Source organism: Pecten maximus, chromosome 6, assembly GCF_902652985.1.
Source record: "Pecten maximus chromosome 6, xPecMax1.1, whole genome shotgun sequence".
NCBI classification, from domain to species: domain Eukaryota; kingdom Metazoa; phylum Mollusca; class Bivalvia; order Pectinida; family Pectinidae; genus Pecten; species Pecten maximus.
The window spans coordinates 24986473-25013954 of record NC_047020.1 but is presented as its reverse complement, the minus strand read 5'-3'; the positions used below and the strand labels follow the sequence as shown (position 1 = coordinate 25013954).

Sequence of the window (27482 nt, the reverse complement as noted above, 5' to 3'; positions counted from 1 at the left end):
GCAGTCTTGAAGAACCAAAATATAACGAAAGTTTTTTTTTTACTTACGGCAAAACGTTGATGTTCTGTAATTGATTATAAACCCCCTCTGACTGCACTCCTGGGCGAACTCCGCCATGTACGCTCTTATGATCAGATCTATCTTGATTTGAAAATCGAAGTAGTTGCAGACGTCCCGGACACATGCTTGATATACATGTCGTGCTAAGTATGGATATAGAACCATACACTTATAGAATGGACTTTCTGCTCTGGATATGTCCAGCCATCCACACATGCCCGGCTTAGAAGCCGCTAGTTTTCTTTCCTCACTACACAAATTGTCAGGAACCGAAGTAGTGCAATTCCTACAACATAGGAATTACAGTGTCAGGGAGATGTCTTTCAAGATTAAGATTGACTGTTTGAAAATAGCTTACTTATTCTAAAACCACTCCATAACGGATACACCAGTCCAAACAGACAGTACTGTAAACTAAACTTTGACTTGGAGTAAAAACATTTATAATCTTTGAAAGTTTGCATAAAGAAACTCAATATTCACCTTCGAACAGCAATTTCTCCAGGTCGAGTTGTGTCCTTAACAACGTAGCTATTGGTTATCAGCGAATCTCTCTTTCCTGGTAGGTACGCAGCTACATTTCTACCGTCGGCAGTGGTGAAGTCGTCATGCGCGACTCCGTTACAGTTTCCACAAACACCCGTGAGCTGACCATGGTATTTGGACGGGACCCGCACAATGACAGCTCCGCGTCCGTCCCACCACACCACGAGACCACATTCCGTCCATACTACCAGCCACTGGCCAGACATATATACCCTCACATTGCCATCAGCCAAGAAGTTAGGAGTATAACGCAGATAGCCATCCACCTGATACGATTATTTCAGTAGCTTTGAGATTTTTGAAAGAAGCTTATACAGCGCATCGGAAATAAAATTAAATGTCCATCTATATAGAAAATAGTTCGTCTATACATAGCTTTATATCATCATTAATGTTTAGAAACAATTCTTAACATTTTTAGAGAATACATATCATAAGATGTTCTAAAAAAGAACGGAATACACGCTTAAAACGAAACCGTAATGCTTACAAAAAATTGGGGGAAATCGAGGATAGATACGAACAACATATATATTTACATGGAGAATCTTCAAAACGTGCAAGAGGATAGGACCATTTGTTCCAAAAGGGTAAGCGACCCAAAAATGGTTGAACGAATAATTGTCTCCTACTTCACCATACCCTCTACATAAAACTTATTATGATAACGTCACTGACTTACGTAAAACTTGAAATCTTCACCAAGAGTTATCTTCGTATCATATATGTGAATTTCAACAGATTTCACCCAAGTAGACGAATTTAAACCCTGATGACTGTTGTTTATTTCCACACTGAAAGCGCATGCGTCAGATGTTATGTTTGATTTTGTAAGAATATACCGACATTTCCCAACAACATCTATGGTCTGTCCGTCGTGTGTTCTCACGTGTGGGTCACCGGAGGCCGTGCATACACATCTTCCTAGCAATCAGATAAACGGGAGCCTCACGTCATCATAATGTAACCGAATGCTGGATATATACATATGTGTGTGTAATATATTTTGATAAGGTTTTAGCAACTTGTATATTATCCCATCCAAGAGCTTAACCATGTCATTAAGTTAATAAATAAGCGAGACATTCTTTTATAAATATTTGTCATTGGATACTCAAGTCAGTATTTGTGTATAACCCGTTTCACAAGTATTTAACATAAATTGATACTTTACTTTTACATTCCACTTCGCCGTCACCACAGTAACCGCCATTACAGACACACCGTCCCTCGTCACAGATAGCATTTTCAGCACATTTCTTTCCTCGACAGTATCCTTTAGCTTTGTAATAAATAGAAATTTCATAATTCTGATATAATACTTCCGTACTGTAATAATTCATTTTATACATCAGTTTGATATAAAGTGTATTATTCATTACCATCTATTGTCACAATTATTTCTCTAAAAACAATATTGTTATTACGTTTGTAAGTGATATGAATACTTCATTGTTTTAATACATACGATCACAGTAGCTGTAACCGTCGCCATAGTAACCGTGTCTACATCCACACCGGAAGTTATCACATATACCGTACTCTGCACACTTCCGGCCACCACATAGACCAAGAGCTACAATTGGAGCAAGAAACATTATGTATGAAAAGGACGTATAATTATCAAAGACCAAATGCTTCTAGTAAAAAATTACGAAATCCCAAATATCATATACGAACAGACACAATTACAGTGTGTATCTTGCAAATGAACAGAATAATATACCTACGTTCACATTTCAAAAATCCGTTGCCATGGAAACCTTGGTGGCAGATGCAAGTCCCGTTGGAACAAAATGAGTTTTCCACACATAAGCGACCATTGCAGAAGGCTGAAAATAATACGTATATGCAGGTCATTTGAAAAAATAATTTCGATTTGATATTGGCCTAATATTGAATTTACATTTTATGATAAATAAACAGTCAATGCTATTTAAACCTAGGTGCATACCTACATATATAAATAGTAATACAAGAACAATCATTTAAAAAAGAAAATCAAAATACTTACGATTACATATTTTATAGCCATTTCCAAAGTATCCCTTTTCACACAAACACATATAGTTAGTGCAATGAGCGTTGGTAGCACATGGTAAGCCGTTACATACACCTTCAGCTGTACAACAATAAGTATATATATACATCAATTTCGACGAAAATCAAATCGTTATCGTTTCTTTGACTATAATTGATTGAATGACTGAAATAACTTTTGTGAGCATGTGTTTACATGGAATATTTTGCAAAATTTTGAAATCAGCGTTATTTCGATTGCGATTTGAAGTATGACAAAATGTTCATCTAGGACGTTATATTTCCCTTACATATGGTCGTATTAATTGATTTGTCTTATCTAAGACGTTTCAGTAAAACTATTGGAATGAAAGGGACTTTTGAATAAAGCAGGAAGTGCATGGATATTCGACACACACTGTCACTAAAAAAACAATTATCGATGACACAATTCTGATAACAGGTTAAGAATTTACGAAAACGAATTATTGGTCATTTGATCCTTTTTTGTGCCATAGGCTCAGATATGATGTTATTAATGTTTTGGCCACACTGCATTTCTTCAAGGTGTTGAAATAAAATAACTCAGTGATTCACAAATTAAGGTACGGGTAAAAACCATGCTTCGATGAGATTATAAAATAACTCATTTGAATATTCAATTATCTGATCGATTTGAAATAATTCGTCTCCCCTTTCATTTTGTAACATTTGTTCGTGTCGATTTAATTTTACTATTTTTCTTACTTCTGGATTTTGGCGTCACTAATAAGACATTTGTATATTCATTAATTGGCATGTACTCTATCTGTCATTAAATCAGATTTTAAATGCTTTTCAATTGTTCGTCCTTTTGTTTAATTTATGACAAAGTCATTGATTTTTATTTCGAAACGTACGTTCACATTTGTAAAATCCGTTTCCATGGTAGCCCTCCTCGCACAAACACTTATCCTGTTTACATTCTGCATGGTCTACGCATTTACGTCCACCGCAAAGCTCTGACAATAGAAACAAAAAAAAAACATTATCAAGATGTATTGATAGTCGGATCGGAAGATATAAAGATAATTTCTAAATTTCTAAATTTCTATATTTCATAGTCAATAGTATTTCAAAATATGTGTTTATATAACTTTACGAGTAAACTACCCATGCTGTATTGCTACCTTATTACTTACAATCAGCTTAAGATATTCCCTTTGATTTTTTCTTCTCTATACATACCTTCACACGTAGTTAGCCCGTCTCCTATATATCCATGTCTACAGCGACATTCGTAGTTAAAACACTCCGCATTGGCTGCACATTGTTTCCCGCCACAATACTCAACAGCTGATATGTGAACATCATAAAGTCAGCATTAATATTTCCCTAGTATGTATGGGATAATTAGCATGAGGACGTAATATAGATAAGTGACGTTATCTTACGAACCATAAGGTTAGTTCAATGAAGTTCGAGATTAAAGATATCAATTAAAAGTGTCAGGATTATTCTCTGAATAACTTTTATTTTCTTTTAGGCGAACAATATTTACAATTTGATAAGCCTCATTTACAACTTTACAATTAAGGCTTTGTTGACGTATACAAGATTACAAAACTGATTATCTTACAACGTACATTCACATTTCTGGTAACCGTTTCCATGGTAACCCTCCTTACATACACAGCTCCCTTGGGAACAATATGCAAAAGTACAACATTTTCTGCCATTGCAAAGTGCTGAAATGTATGAAAACGTTATATCTATCATCAGCAAACTATAGATATATATCAACTCATATTATTTCAAATTGTTTTACAGAACTGAGTTCATTAAATAGTAATTGGACAACAGGCTTTCCCTAGGTAACCCCTCTCCTTTAGAATATATACAACTCTGATTCTTCAATACTGGTATGTACTAAAAAAAAAATTAATGCGCGGTCATGTGTTTAAGATCTGTGACACTAAATAACTCCATGTGAAAAGTTCATTTCAAGTGTTCCTTTGGAATTGACAGAATTGTTAAGAAGTCATAGGGAGCATTTTCTGATAGCATTTTTAGCGGAACATTAACAGTACAACACTACATTAATACATACGTTCGCAGAAAACGAAGCCATTTCCAATATATCCTTCCTTACATACACACTCGAAGTTGATGCATTCGGTATTTGATACACATCTCTGGTTCCCACATATACCATCAACTGAAATAATTAAATCGATGAATGTTATATTTTTGTATTTACATTGAAAAAAATAATTATTTTATTTTGTGTTATGGAAATATGAACGATCTCGAAAATTCGACTTTTTTCGGATAAGCCAACAAGCGAACACCCGTACAAACGTTACTGGCAAGTTACAAAATCACGTACGAAACAACCACTAACTTTTATAAACACACCTTCACAACGGATGTATCCGTCACCATGGTATCCAATATTACACGTGCACTTGCCACCGTGACATGCGGCGTTTTCTGTACATAGCTGCCCTCCGCACATTTCTATGCAGCCAACGATAAGATGAGACATGTTTTGAATTCAGAAATAACACGTATTTTCGCCAACAAAGACTTAAGCTTTAGGTGGAACTGCAGTAAACGTTTGCCTTCTTCCCAAATCTACAGAGATTTATGAAAAGAACAATTTAGACGTAGGATATATATTGAACATTTTGGTCAGCATTGATATAAATGTGTGTACAGCTAGATATAGTGATGTGAAAAAAGTTAATTGTTACCTTACCATCACATTTATCGAAACCGTCACCTAGGTAACCCTGCATACAGGCACATTTGAAGTTCACACAATGTGCAAAGGTCGCACACGTCTTACCGTCACAGAAGCTATCCACTGAGAATGTAAAGGTGAAATTTAATCGTACATTCCACAGAGGTTAATAAATGGCATGGCAATTCCTATGAGATTATAGGAATCTGATCAGAGCATATCAAAGTTACTGTCTGTTTATCTGGATTGCAATTAATATTCAATATTGAAATATATTATATATTACCTTCACATCTTGTAATTCCGTCGCCATGATATCCCTTGTCACACACACATGTATTGTCGATGCAGGACGCAAAATCCACACATTTAATTTGACCACACAGAGCTAAAAAAAAAACATATCGCTCATTTTAAGTATTTTGATTAACATAAATGGTTGCATCTGTTCTTAAGGTAAGGAACGATGCTGAATTCTAAAAGCGAATGCATGCTTACAAAGGTACAAACCTAGTCATGTAATACACCAAAATGTTGCTCTTGACACGTAGTTTGTCAAAATGATTAATAATTTGCTACAGATTCAGTTTTTTGTACGGAACTAATTTGTTATAAAATGTAGCTCGGAATAATTACAAGTCAAATAAATAATCAAACCTGAAATATAACCATGATATTATGCTTACATGTGTCTATAGCACGAAATAAGAGCATTGTTTGACCGGATTTAACACTTGTTTTGACCTTGAAATGCAAGATGGTATTTTAATCTAGAAAAACTCTGCATTTCATACTATTAACACATCTGACCATAATAAGAAGGTAATTTCAAGAAAATAGCTAAACTGCGGAGTTTGGGGTCTTTATTAGAAATATACATCTTTTACCTGAGACTCAGTGGCTGAACAATTGTTCATAAAACATTCTTCTTTTCATGTTCATAATTATAAATAGTGTATATTAAAGTATCTTTGACGTTTGAAATGCCTTCCAATATGCCAAACCTGCCAAATATTATTCACAACCGTCATTTGCATTTCAAGGCCAAATTATAATGAGTATTTATACATATCAAGTCGAATCTCCTGTTGTGTGCTGTAGGCATAACGGCATGGTTATTTTGCACAATATACAAAATGTCTGGAAGACCAAAGAGTAATATAAAATGACGTTACATGTTGCATTATTGGTAAAATTGACGTCACATGACATTTTTTAATTTTGCATTGATTTGGCAATTCTGCTTGAAATTTTAAAAGAGTTTAAATGTTTCATTGCTATCACAATGTCAAAAAGTGGTGACACATTTTTGGAACACCCTGTAAGTGATACGAATGGGCTAATTATGTCCCCTGAAACATACATTTTTCGCTTGTTTTGTCGAAACTCACATATAGCTTAACAAATGAACACCAACACGTCCCATGGTTAGTTATAATACTTACTAAGAACCGATCAAGTTACTTCTGTAAAATTGCAACAGAATAGTAATTCATAGGTTTGTAAAATATCACCGATATCACTGGATTTGCCATTTAGATGACCTATAACATCTCAGAAAGTTATTGATGTATCAAAACATATATGATATAAGGTTAAAAAGGATATTTACCTTTACATTGTTTCAAGCCGTCACCAATATATCCCTGTCGACACTGACATTGGAAATTCACACATTCCGCGTTTAGACAACATTCTTTGCCGCCACAGCGAGATATTGCTATATCAAACATGAGAGAATATCCCGAATTGATTGTTATATCAACTGTAAGTTTCATCATATTTGATATTATGTATGCCATCTATAATGTAGGAAAAATCCTTAAACAAAAGGCACTACGTACGTTCACACATCACATATCCGTTTCCATGAAATCCATCCGCGCAACGACACTGATTGTCCACACAGATAGCATTAGTACAACAAAGTCGGTCGTTACATAATTCTGAAATAAACCGGTTATTACTTGCATGAGAGTAATCCAACAAACATATATCAGTGTTCATAATATTCCGATAAATATCGTTATATCTTTTTAATCACTGCAAGGTTCCTTAATTTCAAACACATTTGAGACCTTATAAATACAAGCTAAATGGTAGCTGAAGGGAGGCAATTCTTATTATGTTTATTGTCAATTTTTTGGCAACCTTTTGATAAAAATAAATAAATATTATATCGGTCATAGTTTGTATCTAATAAACATTACCGTTCAGTCCTTGTTCACTCATATGAGGGTTATGTTTCCATTATATTTCATATTTCCACATGGAAATAGCACAATTGAATAAATGCTCATTTATTACAAGTTTTATCGCAAGGGTATCCTATCGCTTACCTGTACACTTGGTATTTCCGTCGCCATGGTAACCTGGTCTACACTTACACCTGAAGTTCTGGCACTCCGCATATTCAGTACATCTGTCCCCATTACAGAATCCATTGGCTGGTGTGTGCACAATAAAAAATTCCATTACTTCGCAATAGATTTATGTAAGGCACGTTTTCATCGAATAAATCAAACATTTTTTGTATGTTCTTAACCTCATAAAAATGACATAATCTATGACTTGTATTGCATCATGAGTAATATGGGGCAAAAATTATAAATTGTTAACTTAGTTACGTCCGCGATAACTCTTGTCATTAATACTGCAAGGTGTACAGGACAGGAAGCATATAGTCATAAACATGAAACCAGTTACGACAGCTCATATATGATTTCAAAAGTAAACGATGAGTAATGATTATTATTTTACACTTTTTGATATTCGGGCATCATCAATAGGCATTATATCTTTGGTGTAGACTTGAACTTACGTTCGCATTTTATGTATCCGTCGCCATGATATCCTTCCGTACACTCACACCCAGTTTCCGTACATTCAGCATGTTCAACACAAGGCATGCCATTACAGATACCTAACACACAAAATGACGTCATGATAGGTGTTCACTTCACAAGGCATACCATTAATAATATATTAAACACAAAATGACTTCAAACAACGTATACACTACACAAGGCACATCATTAAAAATACCCTAAAACACTACATTATTTCATAAAACGTATACGAATTAACCTAACACACCAAACGACGTCATATAAAGTATAACTACACAAGGTATACCATTATGATAACTAAACACAAAATAATGTCAAAATCGTATACACTACACATGGCATACAATTTATTACAGATACTTAAAATAACACAAAACGACGTTTAAAACTTATACGCTATATAAGACGTACAACTGCAGATACCTAAAACACAAAATGACCTATATATGTACGTCACAAGGGGCGTACCATCAAAAGGGTGTGACATATTCACAATAAGTTACAATAAACACCAAACACAATAACCAATTAACTGATCAAATTAAAAAGACACACAAACAATAAAAGAAAATGTTACTATCCCTTATGGGGGTAATCGAAAATTCTATTAATTAATTAGTGCATTAAGTATAATAAGGAATTTTATTATGGGGAAAAACTCTGGCCGAAATATTTACCATGAACTTAACAGCAGGGAGGTGAATTAGTTTGATATAGATTATTTAAACCACGAAATGTTAAAGAATTAGCGATGTTGAATATTACAGTAAAATGTATTTCTAATCTGACGTTTACATGATATATAAATGACATAATTTAGAATCTAAACAATCGTACGTAATAATCTTACGTAAACACTGAGTGTATCCATCCCCATAGTAATCCGTGTCACAGAGGCAGTGGTAGTTCTTACATGATGCATTATCTGAACACGTCTTTCCCCCACAGCTGCCTGACTCTAGAAGAAGGCACGTGGTTTAAATTTGACATATTTTTCGTTAATGTAAATTACAGCAAATTTTGGCATACATTTTAGAATGATGAATTTTAAAAAAATCGCTCAATATTCGTATCAATATATATACCTTCACACTGTATGTAGGGGTCGCCTCTAAAACCGTTGTCACATTCACACTTCCCGTTTATACATGACGAATGCTCTACACATGAGCGGCCACCACATAATCCTATACAAAATATTACAGAAAACAGCATTGGATACAACATAATCCTGTATGGTATACAAAGTATAGCAGAAAAAAGCATTGGCCACCACATAATCCTGTATGTTATACAAAGTATAACAGAAAACAGCATTGGATACCACATAATCCTGTATGTTGTACAAAGTTTAACAGAAAACAGGAATGGATACCACATAATACTGTATGTTGTACAAAGTATTACAGAAAACAGTATTGACCACCACATAATCCTGTATGTTATACAAAGTTTAACAGAAAACAGGAATGGATACCACATAATACTGTATGTTGTACAAAGTATTACAGAAAACAGTATTGACCACCACATAATCCTGTATGTTATACAAAGTATTACAGAAATCAGCATTGGCTACCACATAATCATGTATACTATACAAAGAAAACAGTATTGGCCACCACATAATCCTGTATGTTATAAAAAGTACTACAGAAAACAGAATTGGCCACCACATAATCCTGTATGTTGTACAATGTATTTCAGAAAACAGTATTGGCTACCACATAATCCTGTATTGTATACAAAGTATTACAGAAAACATCATCCTGTATATCGTTAAACGCGTTTCATTAACCAATACTATCCACAAAACACCCCAATAAATTTTACAAAGTTTAGAAACCAGCATTATGCACAACAAGGGATTTGTATATTGAACACCCTATTTCAGAATACAACACAACTCTTTAAGTAAAACATGTGAGCAATTGAAGTTTCCATAAAGCCTTTACTTTATTCATGTTATTATAAAAAGTCATATCAGATTCCGAAGTTACTTACTTTTACATTTACTATTACCATTTCCATAAAATCCTTCTTTACATTTACACATGTAATTGACACATTCTGCAAATTCTGTACAAATTTTCCGTCCACATAGATATGGCGCTGAAAAAAACATATAATTTTTATAGGATATATATTAGTATAATATGATTGAGAATATTAACTTGATGATGAATTACAAATAACGCTTCTTTTTTTTTTTTACAAAACCTCAACATAGTTTTGGCGCTGTAAAAAGTAATAGGTATCTATGTAGGATATAATTATGTAAGTAAAGAATATGATATTGATCGATAATGCATGTTAATTATACAATACACATACTTCGCTTAGGAAACTGCTGAGTAATTTTCTCAAGGTGAGGAAAAATGATAAACTGCAGTCTGATAAAGAAGAACAAATCAACATTCGAATATGTTCTTTCTAGCATACCATTGAAATAATATGCTTACGTTCACAAAGGATCAACCCGTTTCCTTGGTAACCGAAACTGCACACACATTTATCATCCTGACATACAGCATATTCTGCACACGTTTGTCCACCACAGAGAGCTGTTCAAGAGAGTTGGGTTTTCTTTATGAAATGTATGAATTTAGTAAAGAAAGTGTTAAGTAATCAAGCATCAAATGATCAGAGGATTTATAGAATGAATGCGAGATACATGTACATATATAAACACTTTTCAGCACAAATGGAGGGTAAGATATGTTAGAGCTAAAAATAGTCAAACTGCATCATACTAATGTTAAATCCTTCAAAACTGCAATGTATATCAGAACCATTTGATAACAGACGTAAAACATACAAAGACAAGATATCTTTATAAACAACTTATCATTGCATTTTTCATGCGTGTAAATCATGGCTCATATCAGTAATATGTGTACAAATCCAATCTGCTATTATCCGTCACTATACCATGAAGGAATGAAGTGAAATTTTCTTTCTCACAGGTAATGTCACGTGATTGTTCGAGCTAATATTAGTTTTATTTTGAAAAGATAATTCTTTATGTAAAGCATATTTTCATGTCAACCTTACGTTCACATTTATCGTAGGGATCCCCGATATAGCCTCGTTCACATCTACACTCATAGTTGGTACATTTAGCAAACGGAGCACATGTCTTTCCATCACATTCACTGGCCGCTGTGGTGGTCAAACATATCGTTATTAGCATTTTTGTTCAACAAAGGATTTTTTATCTATTGATTTATAATTTTTTTATTTTAACACTTTCACTGCCGATAACCATGTAACCTAAATAGGCTCTGTATTGTCTCTACTGTACTATTTGAAATGTTAGTTGAACCTGGTAGTACATATTATGTCATGATATATGAAGTACGTATTTATGTTATATTATGTCTGTTGTACGTATTATGTTATATTATATCTGTAGTACGTATTATGTTATATTATATCTGTAGTACGTATTATGTTATATTATGTCTGTAGTACGTATTATGTTATATTATATCTGTAGTACGTATTATGTTATATTATGTCTGTAGTACGTATAATGTTATATTATATATGTTGTACGCATTATGTCATTTAATATTTGATTATATCATGTTAAATCTGTTGTACGTATTATGTCATATGATATCTGTAGTACGTATTATTCTCTATTATATATGCTGCACGCATATGTCATTCAATATTTAAAATACGTATTATGCCATGTAATATATGTACATGTAATACGTATTACGTCATGTAATATATTCTGTACGTATTATGTAATATGATCTCTAGTACGAAATATGATATCTGTAGTACGTATTATGTCATATTTCATCTGTAGTACTTATTATATCATATACTATCTGTAGTACTCCTTTTATGTCATATAATCTGTTGTACGTATTATTTCATATATCTGTAGTACTTTTTATGTTATATAATATCCGTAGTACGTATTATGTCATATAATATTTGTAGTACGTATTATGTCATATAATAACTTTCGTTGACCGGTAATGTCATACTTACGTTCACATCTGATATATGGATTTCCCTGGTACCCGTTCTGACAAACACACTCGTTCGCCTCACAGTACGCGTATTCCGCACAGCGCCGGTAGTCACATACAGCTGCATAACATAGATAGCAATTAACAATATAGCTTCTTTTCCAACTGACTCAACAAATGAGAAGCATTACTTATTTTTCTTAATAGAGAGAATATTCCGTTGCTCAGCCTTAAGATAAAATAAGATAAATCTACCAATTGAAATGTTGTTTCACTCCATTGAGGGAAATGGCAAATTGGGATATTTCCCTCATTCTACCGCAATAATAGTGAACCGGCAAACATCATGAAATATATACAGGCATGGTCATACAAATATTGTTGTTTATAGCATATCGAAGAAACCATGGCTTTGTTTCGTAACTAGAAACAAATACGTACATATTTCCATCTATCAACGTACTAACGGATAGTGAGTATTGAAGCACTCCTCAATGAAATTGTATCAACATGGAATAATAAAGTTATATATACTCTCTGGTCGAGGAAGAGCAATACTTTCAGAATTCAGACGGACGAAAATAAACATTTGTTAACATACGTTCACACTGTTTGTAGCCATCGCCGAGGTAGTCTTGGTCACAGACACAGTTGTAATCGAAACAATGGGCGTTCTGAACGCAGTGGGATCCGCCACAAATACCCATGGCTTCAAAATGAGAATCATTGGATATGATTTGTAATATTATACATTTTAAATCATATGTATGCTTTTTCCATAAAAAAAAGTTTATTGATATAATGATTTTATGGTTTCAACGAACAATTATGTAATTAATCACTTCTAATTACAAATGAGCATTTAAACTGTAATGCATTTATGACATTTTAAGCTGTAATTTGTAGCCAACCACTTACGTTCACATTTACTGTATCCATTCCCGTGATAGCCTCCTGTACACATGCATGCCTCATTTTGGCAAACGGCATTTTGTATACAAATCCTTCCACCACAAAGTTCTGCAAAATTATTTTCAAATATTGTATTTTTTAATATAAAATCAATGTCCACGCTTTCTTTTCATGGCTTACAATATTAATAACCGTATATATATATAGCTGCATGCTTGTACAAACTGATATATGTCTAATGAGAAGTATACAATGCAGCTTAATTATTTTAGAACTCTTACACAGATTTTACACGGACGCTTTTACTTTAAATACACTCCAGAAACTTTACATAACTCAATATAACTAATATTATACTCCGACAGACTTAACACCGGTGCTGAAACTCCAGTTAGCATACATGCAAGTATACTTCAGAAACTTGACTGCTTCTCACACTCCAGTAAGCGATAACACTTTAAAACGATTTAACCTATCTGATATTACTAACCTGATTACTCTTTCTCTAGTAAACGTTATACTTACTCTTACATTCCTGGTAGCCATTACCAATGAATCCTGTCTGGCATTGACATGCGTAGTTGATGCAGACAGCACTGGCCACACAGGTCTTACCGCCACAGGTTTGAACAGCTACAAGAAACATAATTATGTCCTAACCATCTTAGTGTTCAAATGATAAAAGGAACTAGATCTATGGTATTTAGAAACAAACAAATTATCAATAACAATTATTCCTAAACAAAAAACTAAGAGATACAAAAAGTAACAAATTTCAATTTTATAAATTATAAATAAAAGCAAGTGAGAGGGGGTTCACATACACACCAACCCATCTTAGTAGTGGTCAAGTTTGACGTTTGCCCTGTAACCTTGATTGATGATAATAGAATTCTTATTAGGGGAAGAACGTGTGACAATATAGTGTGAAGTAAGTCTGTAAAGGTGTCCGATATCTTGTAAACAGGCTTTGCAGTCACTAACACTAATATGCTCTTGTTTATTGTATTTCAGACTACACGATCCAATACAATATATATTAATAACTATCAAATACCTTACAGACATTTAATATTTTGAAGAACTCACGTTCACAGCGTATTGTGGGTGTGCCGTGAAATCCATCGTAACACACACACTTGCCGTTCTGGCATTTGGCATTATCCCCACATCTCTCCCCTCCACAAAGATCTAAAGTGATGGCAACGAGTCAACAGTTACAGGTATATATCAAAACGTCATAGTAAGAATATCAACAAAATAGTGTAAACTGTTAATGATTATACAAATATATCATGGGTGTTTGTGCAATAGTCTAGAAAATTATACCCTCGGCACTGGTAATCGACCGCTGTTCTATTGCAAGAGGACGAATGTCGAGTGCAATAGAACATCGGTCGATTACCAGTTCCGAGGGTCAAATGTTTTATTACATAATCACTGAAACACACACTGAAATCTCGACTTTACTGTAGGCCTACAAGTCACCGTAACTGTCGTCTGGCAGTGTTGAAATCTGAGTGACGCTCGAAAGGAAAGGGCTAAATTCCGAAACGTCGCAGAGTTCAATAGTTCGCACGTGACCAGATTCCGAAACGTTACAGGTGTTCAATATTCGCAATGTTCAATGTTCATATAGCTTATGCGTACAGCTACGGAAAATCAAACTTATTAATGTAAAAAAAAAATTATGTAATAAATTCAAATATTGACAGGTGTCCATTACAACAGCTTCCGTGCAACACGGAAATGATAATGGTTAGGGTTTTTCAAATGCATAATACTACCAATAAATAAAACAAGTGAATGATTTGCTTTCAGAATTAATTTCAAATTAAGAAAACATATTATGTATAATAACTGAACCCACGTTCACAGGATACATATCCGTCTCCAACATATCCAGGGGAACACACACATCTACCGTACAGACAAATGGAGTGTTCACAGCAATGGCGACCGTCACAGAAGTCCAGTGCTAGAAAACGGTGAAAATATGAAGGTACGTACGTCACTGTCAGTTACAGTCGAACCTGTGTATAAAGGACACCTAAGGGACAAGGCAAAAGTGTCCTTTATAGAGAGGTGTCCTTTATATAGAGGTTCAACGAGTAATGTCCCTTATAATCGAAGAAACAAACTAAAGTCTGATTACAGTACACTATAAATCTTCTGATTATTATATTTAAACACTAAAACAAATTAATAAAAGACAAATAATTAAAGATAAATTCTTAATTAATTTTCAATCATTCATCTGACACAAAATTGAATTTGATATCTTAAATAATTTATATTAAGCACATAGTTTAAAAAAAAAAATCTTCACAATATCATACTATACTGTATATCTATTCAGACAAATACTTATATGAATAGATAGAGGATATCTAATAGTGTCTTCAGAGATACCAAACATATTTCCCGAGTGGGGCTAATATTTTGATATCAAAATATTAGCCGCACGAGTGAAATATATTTGGTATTACTGAAGATACTGTTCGATATACTGTTTAAAATGTCTTATAGCAAATTCTACCGGAGCACCTTTAAAGTTCTTCCATTGTCGCTTGTAAACAGTGCTTTGATTGGTCAAATCAGAAAAAAAGTGATATTTTTTCACTTGTAAAAATGTAATAATATCACTTATATATACATATCTGTGTGTATTTTTCTGCCTTTGTCTGTCGTATCTTCCCTGCATATAATATATAAATTGGGGAGTAGGCAAAAAATTTATCCTGAAGTTCATCAAATATCATCATAAGAAAGGTTTGTCGAGAAAATCAAGAAACAATCCTTTCATACTACATTTGGTCCGAAGCATGTCCACAGTCGTGATTTATTCAAAGAGTAGGTCCTACCTACGATATTGGAAAACAGCTGTATTGCCTCATCCTATCTACCCATTATATCGCTTGCAGTTCAAATATCGATTTGATGAACGTGAGCTTCAATCTACTCTGGTTCTCTCCGTGGCTTATATCTCGTGTGATATATCTTAGCGAACATATTCTGATATATGACATGCAAAAATACTTAATAGTATTTTTAATCGCATATTTAATCGATATATTGAACAAAACAGTGATTTTCATAATTTATTTTTTGTACTTTTTTCATGACTCTACTTACGATAGCACTGTAGGTATCCGTTGCCATGGTAGCCTTCTATACATCTACATCTCCCATCTACACATGCTGCATATTTTGCGCATCTTCTATTACCACATAGCTCTAATGGAAAGGATATTCACAACAAAGAATTAAAGCGAAAGGTATAATGATAAATAACAAACAAAAATAAGAAACATTTGATTATAACGAAGCCCGAAAGAAAAGATACCATCCTATCATGTTATGTGAGTGATTGATTATATGACTGTGTGTTGTTGTTGGGGTTTTTTTTTTGGTTTTTTTTTTTTTTGTTATACATTATATCAACCCCAAATCAGCGCGTGATCCGAGTTGATATAGCAATCCAACAACAACCAGTTCGTCCCTATATTCAGTAACAAGGCCTTCTCTACGTTCGATGACGACGAATTCGCCAATTTAACCAATTCACGCGCTTCTAGATCGGCAGTGCTGATGACATTCGTTGACAGGATAACAGGCAAGGCAACGGAACGTTCCCCAGCGATAAACGAAGAATAGGTGTTTTTAGCAACGAGGGACTCCAAACCTCCAGGCAAGCGATGTACAAGTCAGCAAACAAATGATTCCGATGCCTTCTACATGGAAAACGGAGCCAACTGACACTCTGTCATCCCCTGGTTTAGATTTATTTTCCAGATATCATACCGAGGTTAAGAACGGTATGAATAGTCCACATTAAAAATGATTCTTATTGATTTTGTTACGGCAATCAATCGTCCTTTGCCATCCATTCTGACATTGATGTTATTCACGGTCCCGAATTCAATATCTAAAAACAAAACGCTGGGTATTCACCTACAAACAGGTCGTTAATTGTTTAATATAGGAAGTTATTGATTCTTGGTATGATATATGTTCATTTAGAATGAAATTCAACAACGATGTGTACCTTCACAGTGGCTATACCCGTCTCCAACAAAGCCGTCCCGACATACACATTGATAGTTGACACATTTGGCGTCAGGACAACACATCTTCCCGTCACACAGAGACGTCGCTGTATACAAAAGTAAGCACCCGAAATGTCAAATACACAAGTAGGAAATCGATAATCTTGATCTCGTTTACAATTACACAACAAAGACAATGGTAGAAAATAGAATGTTATATCAACGAGAACAGTGATAGTAAACGCGCATCGTGATACTTTCAAAAACAGAAAGGAATTTGTTTACCTTCACATTTCAGATATCCGTTACCATGGTAACCTTCGGTACAGATGCATTCATCTCTGTAGCAATACGAGTTCTGTACGCATCGTCTCCCCTTGCACAGAGCTACAATATCAACAGAAAATATCAAACAAGTAAGTTTTTGATAAAACTTCTCATTGAATAGCAGATCCTTGTCAATTAGGTAGCAGACCACAGTATGATAGCTTGGCCATAGGCTTTTTTTGTTTAACAGATAACTCCTGTATTTTGATATACAGAAAAAATGACAAATCAAATATATACTGTAATTAGTATATTCAATATGAAGTAGTTACTACAGGCTTCACGTTGGTAAAAAAAAAATTGGTTCGAGATTATAAATTATGAATTCTGATTTATAATTTCTGTTTAGTTAACACATAGGTATACATTTTTGACTTCAAAACATAATCTTACGTGTGCATTTCATATATGGGTCCCCTTGGAATCCAGGAGTACACGTGCATTGGTAATTCACACAAACTGCATTAACGCCACACCTACGTCCATCACATATGTTCAAAGCTGGAGCAATGAAAATAATCATCCGCGCTAGATTTAATCAAGGAAGTGGTTATTTAACCATCAATAATCTTTATATGTAAAACATTCGTGCTGGTATTGATACTGATGTAGGTTTGACAGTGTAACTGCCTCCGCTAGACATCGAACCAAGAACCTCTGGATTACTTGACTTACGCTGAACAGATCGAACCAAAGAGAGATTTTCTCTTGCCAAGCGGTATATTGCGGCTAGTATTTAGCAAAACCTATGTTATGCCAGTTTCGTATTGATGAGCAATACCATATGTGAGATTGTGTTTGATATTTTGAATAGGACAAATATATTTCACCGTTTATGTTAATATGGTTTTAATACTTGAAAGACGTTGCGTGGTTTGATACCAAAGTTTAGTTATCAAAGCGTCATAGTATCATCTGGAAAATTGATTTATTCCAAGCAACCATATAATGTAGACCAGCCGGTGAAGATACTCGGGTCTACTTACGTTCGCATCTGACGTCACCATCTCCATGGAAACCCTCGTCACATCTGCACTCGCCGTCGACACAAGATGCATGGCGTGCGCACATTTTGCCGTCACACAGGGCTTTTACGAAATAAATAGACACACAATTTCTAATGTGATAAGCCTTATAGAAACAAGGGGGAACTTAACTTTTGGACGTTATGTGTGAAGTTTACTATCATATCCTAAAACATCTGATGATACCTTTCCACAGAATCGAGTCTTGCTTCGCGAAATATCATAAGATAATCATGGCGAATTATACTCTGAGGATGGTATTTTCTCCACATTGTATATCATGGCATATTATATGACTATAATTAGAAAAAGTATTACTTACGGTAAAAGGTCTTAAACAAAACATACTTAATTAGAGGAATTGTATGTCTTTTATGTGCAAATTAAAAAGAATAGCATCTTAATATTGCATACTTACATTTGCACATTACGTAAGGATCACCATAGTAACCTGCATCACACAAACAGACGGAGTTCACGCATCTGGCACCCTTAACACATACTGCATCATCGCACTTTCCATCAGCTAACAATAAAATACAAATCAATAAAAATAATAAGTTTTCTGCCAAGGATTGTTTATGTGTGCATGTGTAGGCATGGATTTCCCATTTGGCGAATGAGATCTAATAAAGTTTTTAGGAATTGTAAACATTAAAATAGATACAGTCGTAAAACGAACACCAATAAATTGGAGAAAGCCTATAGTTGGACGAAAAGGCACTTACGTTCACATTTTATATACCCGTTTCCATGGTAACCTGAATGACAGATACACCAAGAATCCTGGCAGGAGGCATTGGGGCAGCATCGCGTGCCGTCACATAGAGCTGAAGAATAATACACAAACTGAACATCAATTCTCACTAATCTCTACCTCAGTGATAATATATAATATCTCACCGACACGCTAGTCCTTCAACGTGATTAAATGTAAGTTACAACTCATAAATAAGACTTTTTTTCCAAAGATATAATTTATTAAACGTAATACATACACCATTATATATGTAATGCAACATGTCCATGTTGGTATAAATGTTCTGGAAGCACAACGTATATTTCAAAAACGATAATGAACCCATGGCTTTACAGCTGGCGTTAAGTCGAGAAACGACTTACGTTAAAATTGTTTTCTAAAGATAACATAAAAAGTGATTGACGTATTAAAGGAACAACTTAGCAGTTTATAGAACCCTGTGGTATGGAATATATGCATAACAAAACATCGAAAGGAATGGCTGATTCAATAAAGAATATTTACCCTTTTAGGCAAACAAACAGCAGACAATATTACAATACGTCAAGATTTAAGGAAAGCGACCCTTTAAGAATACCCAGTGGACACCGGTTTTTATACCATTTTAGTTCCTGCATTTATTTGCTAATGAACAATGACTCTCCGGTGTAGAATTGACTAAAATCGCAGAACCTGATGCCAGTTTGTAAAAGCAACCTATAAATGTTTGGTACGTATCCTTGTAACAACATGCGCAAATCACAGAGCCTACCAAAGACTACAACCTTTTAACAGTTGTAGGTTATCACTTAATCAACCTTTCCATTTGTACTTAAATTGGTGAATAATTAGTACCTACGAAATCCACTAGAAGATTTTAGAAAAGTGCAAATAGATTTGTATGTGTTATCATGATAACATTTCAAACTACTGTTTTATCTGTGACAGTTTCCTTGACTGGTCTAGCATAAACAATAACGATACAGCGTATAGGCATTGATTACCCTAATCACTACATCAAATGTCCATATTTGTATACAATGAAATCATCCACGTCAAAACTTTTAACATTTTCAAGTTGTGAAATATGAAATCGTAGGCAAACGGTACCGACGGATTCAACGAAATCATAAGCCCAATGAACAGAAAAGTAACTTACTGAAACAAGTATGGTACCCGTCACCATAGTAGCCTGATTGGCATACACACTTGTAGTTAACACACACGGCACCCGTCACGCAAGTTCGCCCATCACACACAGAGGCGGCTAAAAAAGCAAAACAACTTTGTTTCATTCAATATAAAACCAGAATATGGCTACAAATATAAGAACAGCTCTGATTAATTCGGTATTTAGCTGAAGATATAATTATATAACAATAACTATGACAGCCGACATGTTTATTGTAAAATTTCAACAAGTATACTATTACCATTGTTTATAGGATCAAATGGAACTATTTAAGATGTAATTATAGATTGTACTCAGTAGACATTGTTCAGGGTGTGTTATTATTGGTTTTGATAATAGTCAGGATTTCTTTTTCAATGTTTGACTGAATATTACTTACGTTCACAATGAATGTAGCCGTTCCCATGGTAACCGTTTATACATCTACATTCTCCATCTACACAGTCAGCATTTTGTACACACCTCCGTCTGTTACACAGAGCTGTTCATAAATTGAAAGACCAAGACTATGTCAATGTCAAAATATACACTTATCAAATAAATGTCGATTCCACAATAATTTGAAATCCTATCCAAAATAATACATGAAACAGAATCGGAATACCAATGGAAGTAATCGTATTGAAATATTGACAACCGAAAGTATTTTGTACCACTACATGTTACGAATTAAATAGGGTTTAGAACGGTGTCCATATTTAATGGTTAATATTAACATCTTAGAATAATTTCGTATACAGAAACTATGTATCTAGAAACAGACGATAAAGAGAAATCTTGCATTAGTGGTTCCAATCCAGCATGAGGTCCCCTGTCGTGAAGGACCCTACATGTTCTAATTTTGCTATTTCCACATTTATCCGACATACCAAGAATACAATAATCCATTTGTTATCATTATATATTATTATGCCACAAAAAAGAATGTTTCAACATAATATCCATTACAATATTTGTTTCGTATTTTATTACAGGCCGTATGGACGTTAATGATAGGACCTGGTGAGTGTTATGGTCCCGTGACAACGCCACGCTCATGAACATATTTAGATATTGTGTAATGACATTACTGAACACACAATGTTGATGAAGATTGAGTAGTATGGTCCCGTGACAACGCCACGCTCATGAACATATTTAGATATTGTGTAATGACATTACTGAACACACAATGTTGATGAAGATTGAGTAGTATGGTCCCGTGACAACGCCACGCTCATGAACATATTTAGATATTGTGTACTGACACTACTGAACACCCAATGTTAATGAAGATACGTGTTGAGTATTACGGTCCCGTGACAATATATATATATATAATGTATGATAAAGTAAAATATTTACGTTTACACTCGTCATAGCCGTCCCCCACGTATCCCTGCCGACACACACAGTTGTAGTTGATACAGTCCGCGTTATCACAGCAACTCTCCCCACCACAGGTCCCAATGGCTAAAGGTGAACAAATACATTCGTAAAAAGTACTATAATCAATTATACATCAGTTCTAAAAGAATTGATTTGTTTTATACCACTTTATCACAGCCTAGTATGTATAAAACAGTTCACAAACTCATCTTTATAAAGTGTTATCATCACTTATACATTATTTTGTATACCTGTTACACGCATGACAAATGTCATCACATACTGATAATAATAATATGAGTTGTTTTATCACAACCTAGGCTGTCAAAACGGTTCCCTAAGTCTTCCCGCGTGGTTATTGAACATATTGCTCCTAGTATATCCTAAAAGTGGTCATTTCCGCGGGGATTTATTTTCGCGATTTCAATAAGTAAAATATTCGCGTTGGGCAAACAACTTTGACGGAATGGTCCACCCACTGCACCTACAACATGCTCATAGCGGAGTAACTTGTTAGAGGATACAATACATCTTCTATGACAGGACTCAAAAAAAGCCTTGCTTCGATCTCAATTCCACCACCTTTATACTACATTATGACTCCTCCAATTATCGATTACGTCTGAATTTGTTTAAGTTAATTAGATTGGCATTATGCATTGTCCACATAGTGTACTATCAAATGGTGGAATGAAATTCACACAAGTTTCATCAAAATTCATTAAAATCAAATATAATGGAAGATAAAGAAATTTTCATATATTCAAACAAATTTTCTTTTTCCAAATTTTGAGAATATTCAGCATTCCGACCAAAACAACACCTGAAGAATTTCCTCTGACGTAAATCTGTGACGTCTTTACATACATGCTACATGTATAAATAAGCATATATATATAAAAAACAATAATTAACGATTTGGTATATCTGTTTTTACTGTATTTTTGTAAATTCTCAATTAATTTTCTATATATATTTATTACGGTTAAGAACTTCATGCAAAGTTGCTGATCTTTAAAGTGCGATAGGGGAGGACAATGTTATATCGGGTCAAGCATATAGCAAAAAATGACCATTCATTGCCATTTATATACCTTAACATGAAATAGATAATGAGCATTTATGCAATACAGAGTTTAAAATCGAATACCATTATCATTTTCGTGTTGTTTTTCTGTTTCTACATCACGAACTTTGACTTACTGGTGTGTTTCTCAGTATGATCGAGGATATCAATTAATCACGATAAGTAATACTTGGCAGGCTTTCGAATATTGACTCAGTAAATGAGAAATAAGATAATATTTGTCCACGTGGATAATGAGAATATGTAATGATATATAGCAGGGTTAGTATTACTTGAAGCAGGTGGAAACGTTATGTACAAAGGAATGCTTCATCATACTTTTATCAATTTATCGATTTACGCAGTATAGATACGTGTAGTCTGATTTCATTATAATACTCTGTGTATCATTGTAAAAACATATCTATTTCTCTGCGATGTCATTAACCGGGCATTCATGTTTGTTCTTCTGGTGTATAATCGAATATTTCTGATAATCTTAGTCAAACGTAAAATGATAGGATACAAACGTTCACAGTTGACGTGAGGGTTTCCATGGAAACCGTCTCCACAGCGACAACGCATCTCCAGGCAATGAGCATGCACACCGCATTTGGTTCCATTGCAAAGAGCTATGAATACAAAAACATTTGATAAGAAGCATTTGTATTTCTGTTAGATTTCGATCGAACGGAATTATATGTGTTCACGATAATGACAAAGTAGTTCACATAGTTTTCAAAATTTTAAATCATGATTGTTATTTGTACAATTTTTTTCCGGAATTTATCATGAGACACGTACGTTCACAAGATGTTACTCCGTCCCCAAAGAATCCATCCAGACATGTACAATTGGGGCGTCCTGATATTAACCCGCACGCAGCATGCTCGTGACAGTCTAACGTGACGGCTTTCGATTCCAGGGTTGGTTTCCCGGCAATAACGACACATGTAAGCATAGTCTGGCAATCAAGTGTCAATGACGATTTCCCAAGCTAGTAATACGAACAAAAAACATCTGATAGTATCAAGTGAACTAGACAGTTGAATTGGAACATGGAAAATTGATTTAAATGTTTTTATCTTCCTACATATATCTAAGAAGCACACGTCGGAAAGAGCTGGATTTCATTAAGAAACCGAATGGATATGTAAAAGTCAACGTTAATCAGACCGTAAAAAATGGGAATAAACACATCTCCTATAATGCTTTTTAAACAATGACAATTCTGAACAGCGATAATAATTTTATCTCTATGCATTTTGTCAATTTCCAATTGAAGTAATTCATAATTTGATAGCATACTGTTACTCCCGAAAACCGATAAACTATTCCTAGATGTTGTTTAATCGGGGAAGAAACCCAACTTACCGGTAGATAGCCGATGACAGATTTACAACCACACTCTGTCATTGGTACACAATCGACACCACTGAACAAGTAGCCGGGCAGACACTCACAGCCGGACGACAGGGGCTGGGAGCAGTTGGTTTGGGTACGGTGAGGGTCAATACAGGTGTCTGGACATCCACTTATCTCGGTACTGTATCGCATGTTTTTCGGACAGGTAGGGGCTGCAGTATCATAGAAGATAACCAAAAGGAAACATGATATCTTACCAAATACTACCTTTGCTAAACATATCACCTGTATTTCAAAACAGAAAGTCGCTGAGGAAATTATTTTTGTCATTATGGAATATGTTACCAGCAATACACACTATAGCATAATGGACAAATTGAATTTATAGTTTTAGTTATATTCGAACCGGAAAAAAACATTTATCTTTATTCGAAACGTATCAAATATCTGGAAACTGTTGCTTGATTAAATGGCCACCTGTCACATAAGGGTTTATAATAACCTAGTATGATCGGAATGATGCTTTAAAATGTTTGGTCAGAAATGGGGAAAAATTTCCATCTTTTGTTAATGAATACTAATTAAATAACGGGGTACAAATGTATTTTGCCTTATTAGTTCGTTGATGTTGATTGATGGTCCCAATCGGACGATCAAAATGCGAGGGAATGAAATATTGCAAAAATTACTTTCCATGATAATTGGTATATTGAAATTTACATGTACCAGTCCTTTGATAAGGTACATGTATTGTTGTAAAACTCACCACAAAACTCTTCCGTCCTCCATTTTACTGTGTATCCCCTCTCCTCACACTCGGTTGCCAAGCTGTCCATGGCCTGACAGACAACCTCCTTTACACGGTGTTCGTCATGGAAATATGTACAAACGTCAAACCGACATGATGCGTACATGTCGAGAATGACTTGAGGAATCCTACTGATGCACTCTCGGAACGGACTGGAGGCTTGGCGGGGCGGAAACAACAATCCACAGTAAATAGGTTCCTGGACTAAAAGGTCCATGTCCCCAGTACACGGGTCTTCCGTTTCTGTCACCTCACACCTACACATAATACGTTATAAAAGCATTGTACATATTACAGGAGTCTTTATATGATAATGACCTCGAGTTATCCGAAGTAAAAAGTGAGACTGTAGATTGTGCATAACTGATACAGCACTTCTTTTTACCTATTCGTTGTGGAACAAAATATATTGGGTTTTTTTGTTTTCTTTTTGTTTTTTGTTTTTTTGTTGTGTGTGTGTTTTTTGTTTTTTGTTTTTTTGTTTTGTTTTGTTTTTTTGCTGTTGAATGTATTAATCAATTATCTACTATTACGTACATAAAATATGCATTAACCGTTATGTAAAATCGGCATTTCTAAGACTTATAAGAACTGAAATCGACCGTCTAAGATTCAGTGATCACATTACCTAGTTTTACTTCAAATTCCTAAAATAACGATATATAGTAATGATTTGGAAATACATGTACGACTTATTGTAAGTACATCTTGAATTGGGTGTCTTTTCTAATCTACAATGTCATGAACTTGCCCTGGTTGTGACGATAAACAGTTTTAGCCTGTCGCCAATTACATCTCAACCATGTTACATTAGGCGCTTCATTGCAACACAATCATTGCTTCTAAAGATGAATATGACAGTTTAGTTACATATAATTATTGAATGTTCAATATATGTTGAAATAAAAGGTGTTATTAGCAATACATAATTTGTATTAGGGAAGGAAAACCTACTCCTCGCCTGCGTCATCAGACGCATCTTTGACAAGGTAACTCCGTCCTATCTCGAGACCCTTTGTTTTAATACCGGACACATCCGTCCCATTCTTCGTTCTCATGTCGTCCTGCTTTCCATTACAGTTTCCGCAGAGGCCGATTAGATCACTTCCGTATCTCTTCGGAACTGTCACGAAAACTTCCGATCTACCATTCCAGGAAAGTGACAAGCCACATCCGGTTACAAGTCTGACGTACTCCCCTGTATTGTATATGGCGATTTCACCATGCGTGTCTGACGTCACGCTAACCGGAAAGAACTGTGCGACGCCATTTATCTGTAAGAAGAAATAAAGATATATCACTGTTTCACATTAATCTGGTTGTCTTCTGTAGCCACTTAATAAAATTCGATCCGTCCTCTTACATGCGCACGCTATATCACGTTTGTAAGTACTTTGGATTACAAAGTATGATTAAGTGTGACGTTCGTCGGAATAAGTTATAGAAAAGTTAACGTCTGGACAGTAGTGCAGGAAACACGTGGAAAGGATCCTCATCGTGCCCCTTAAAGAGGGACCAAATGTTCATCGAAAGAAATGTCTGTGGTGATTAGGTTAGCGTTGATGCAACTTAACTCAATGGATTTTATCATTGAACCCTCAAATGCATTCATGACATACCTGCGTTACATTCCCGCGTTCTTGAAACTGATTATTCTCTTTTGTTTCAGTTGTAATGAGTTTCGTCGTGTTAAGTGATTGAATGCTACACGTTTAGCAATGACGCCAGGCCTATTATGTCGATAATCATAATAGTCTACCAATTGGCTCGACAAGGAAGATACATTTGCCGAGGCTCAAAGTAGATACTGCGCATTAGGATGTTGTCAGAATCACATTTACATGTAAAGTAGAGAAAACACTTTAGAAAATTGAATCCTATTTTCTTTTGTCGATGTGTGGCCAAATTGGTGGTGGTTGGCAAAGGTCATAAAGTACAAGACGAAAACTTCGTTAGCTCTTTCGAACTTTTAACGAGAATAATAAGATGGTACACATCACACATGGAATGTTTTCTCTCCCTCTCTGGCATGGCCTTGACCTACAGTTCTTTTTTTAAATCACTTGATTTCTTCTAGCCTTAGCTTAGGTTACAGTCGTCGACGTCTTAGACTGTCAAGAGTTCCTAATCCATGGGCCTGAGTGTCTGTTATCAGTCAAACGTCCTTCTAGGTCCTCAATTGTACCCCAACTGCTGCATGTCTAGTCTAGTCTAGTCTAGTATAGTCTAGTATAGTATAGTATAGTCTAGTATAGTCTAGTATAGTCTAGTATAGTATAGTATAGTCTAGTATAGTATAGTATAGTCTAGTCTAGTCTAGTCTATTATAGTCTAGTATAGTATAGTCTAGTATAGTCTAGCCTAGTATAGTATAGTATAGTATAGTCTAGTCTAGTCTATTATAGTCTAGTATAGTATAGTCTATTATAGTCTAGTATAG

General features: G+C 34.7%; 1 protein-coding gene across 2 annotated transcripts in view; it reads right to left on the bottom strand.

Annotated features, from left to right (window-relative positions):
• LOC117329334 (zonadhesin-like) overlaps window positions 1-27482 on the bottom strand; it is a 45424-nt gene that overhangs the window by 2395 nt on the left and 15547 nt on the right. Inside the window, exons 5-48 of one of the 2 annotated variants that reach the window (XM_033887247.1) lie at window positions 25997-26316; window positions 25001-25299; window positions 24244-24446; window positions 23674-23866; window positions 23400-23501; window positions 21780-21887; window positions 20815-20916; window positions 20403-20510; window positions 19233-19334; window positions 18923-19030; window positions 18466-18567; window positions 17873-17980; window positions 17438-17539; window positions 17152-17259; window positions 16239-16340; window positions 14974-15081; window positions 14193-14294; window positions 13629-13736; window positions 13110-13211; window positions 12793-12900; window positions 12211-12312; window positions 11254-11361; window positions 10662-10763; window positions 10204-10311; window positions 9285-9386; window positions 9050-9157; window positions 8172-8273; window positions 7690-7797; window positions 7195-7296; window positions 6963-7070; window positions 5637-5738; window positions 5366-5473; window positions 5023-5124; window positions 4715-4822; window positions 4251-4352; window positions 3853-3960; window positions 3525-3626; window positions 2621-2728; window positions 2337-2438; window positions 2075-2182; window positions 1781-1888; window positions 1289-1530; window positions 544-872; window positions 48-346 (exon numbers count right to left, since the gene is read on the bottom strand). In XM_033887247.1, the coding sequence (XP_033743138.1) occupies window positions 48-346; window positions 544-872; window positions 1289-1530; window positions 1781-1888; window positions 2075-2182; window positions 2337-2438; window positions 2621-2728; window positions 3525-3626; window positions 3853-3960; window positions 4251-4352; window positions 4715-4822; window positions 5023-5124; window positions 5366-5473; window positions 5637-5738; window positions 6963-7070; window positions 7195-7296; window positions 7690-7797; window positions 8172-8273; window positions 9050-9157; window positions 9285-9386; window positions 10204-10311; window positions 10662-10763; window positions 11254-11361; window positions 12211-12312; window positions 12793-12900; window positions 13110-13211; window positions 13629-13736; window positions 14193-14294; window positions 14974-15081; window positions 16239-16340; window positions 17152-17259; window positions 17438-17539; window positions 17873-17980; window positions 18466-18567; window positions 18923-19030; window positions 19233-19334; window positions 20403-20510; window positions 20815-20916; window positions 21780-21887; window positions 23400-23501; window positions 23674-23866; window positions 24244-24446; window positions 25001-25299; window positions 25997-26316 (5773 nt within the window). The remainder of the gene's footprint in view (window positions 1-47; window positions 347-543; window positions 873-1288; window positions 1531-1780; window positions 1889-2074; window positions 2183-2336; window positions 2439-2620; window positions 2729-3524; window positions 3627-3852; window positions 3961-4250; window positions 4353-4714; window positions 4823-5022; window positions 5125-5365; window positions 5474-5636; window positions 5739-6962; window positions 7071-7194; window positions 7297-7689; window positions 7798-8171; window positions 8274-9049; window positions 9158-9284; window positions 9387-10203; window positions 10312-10661; window positions 10764-11253; window positions 11362-12210; window positions 12313-12792; window positions 12901-13109; window positions 13212-13628; window positions 13737-14192; window positions 14295-14973; window positions 15082-16238; window positions 16341-17151; window positions 17260-17437; window positions 17540-17872; window positions 17981-18465; window positions 18568-18922; window positions 19031-19232; window positions 19335-20402; window positions 20511-20814; window positions 20917-21779; window positions 21888-23399; window positions 23502-23673; window positions 23867-24243; window positions 24447-25000; window positions 25300-25996; window positions 26317-27482) is intronic. The other variant, XM_033887248.1, reaches the window with a different exon arrangement.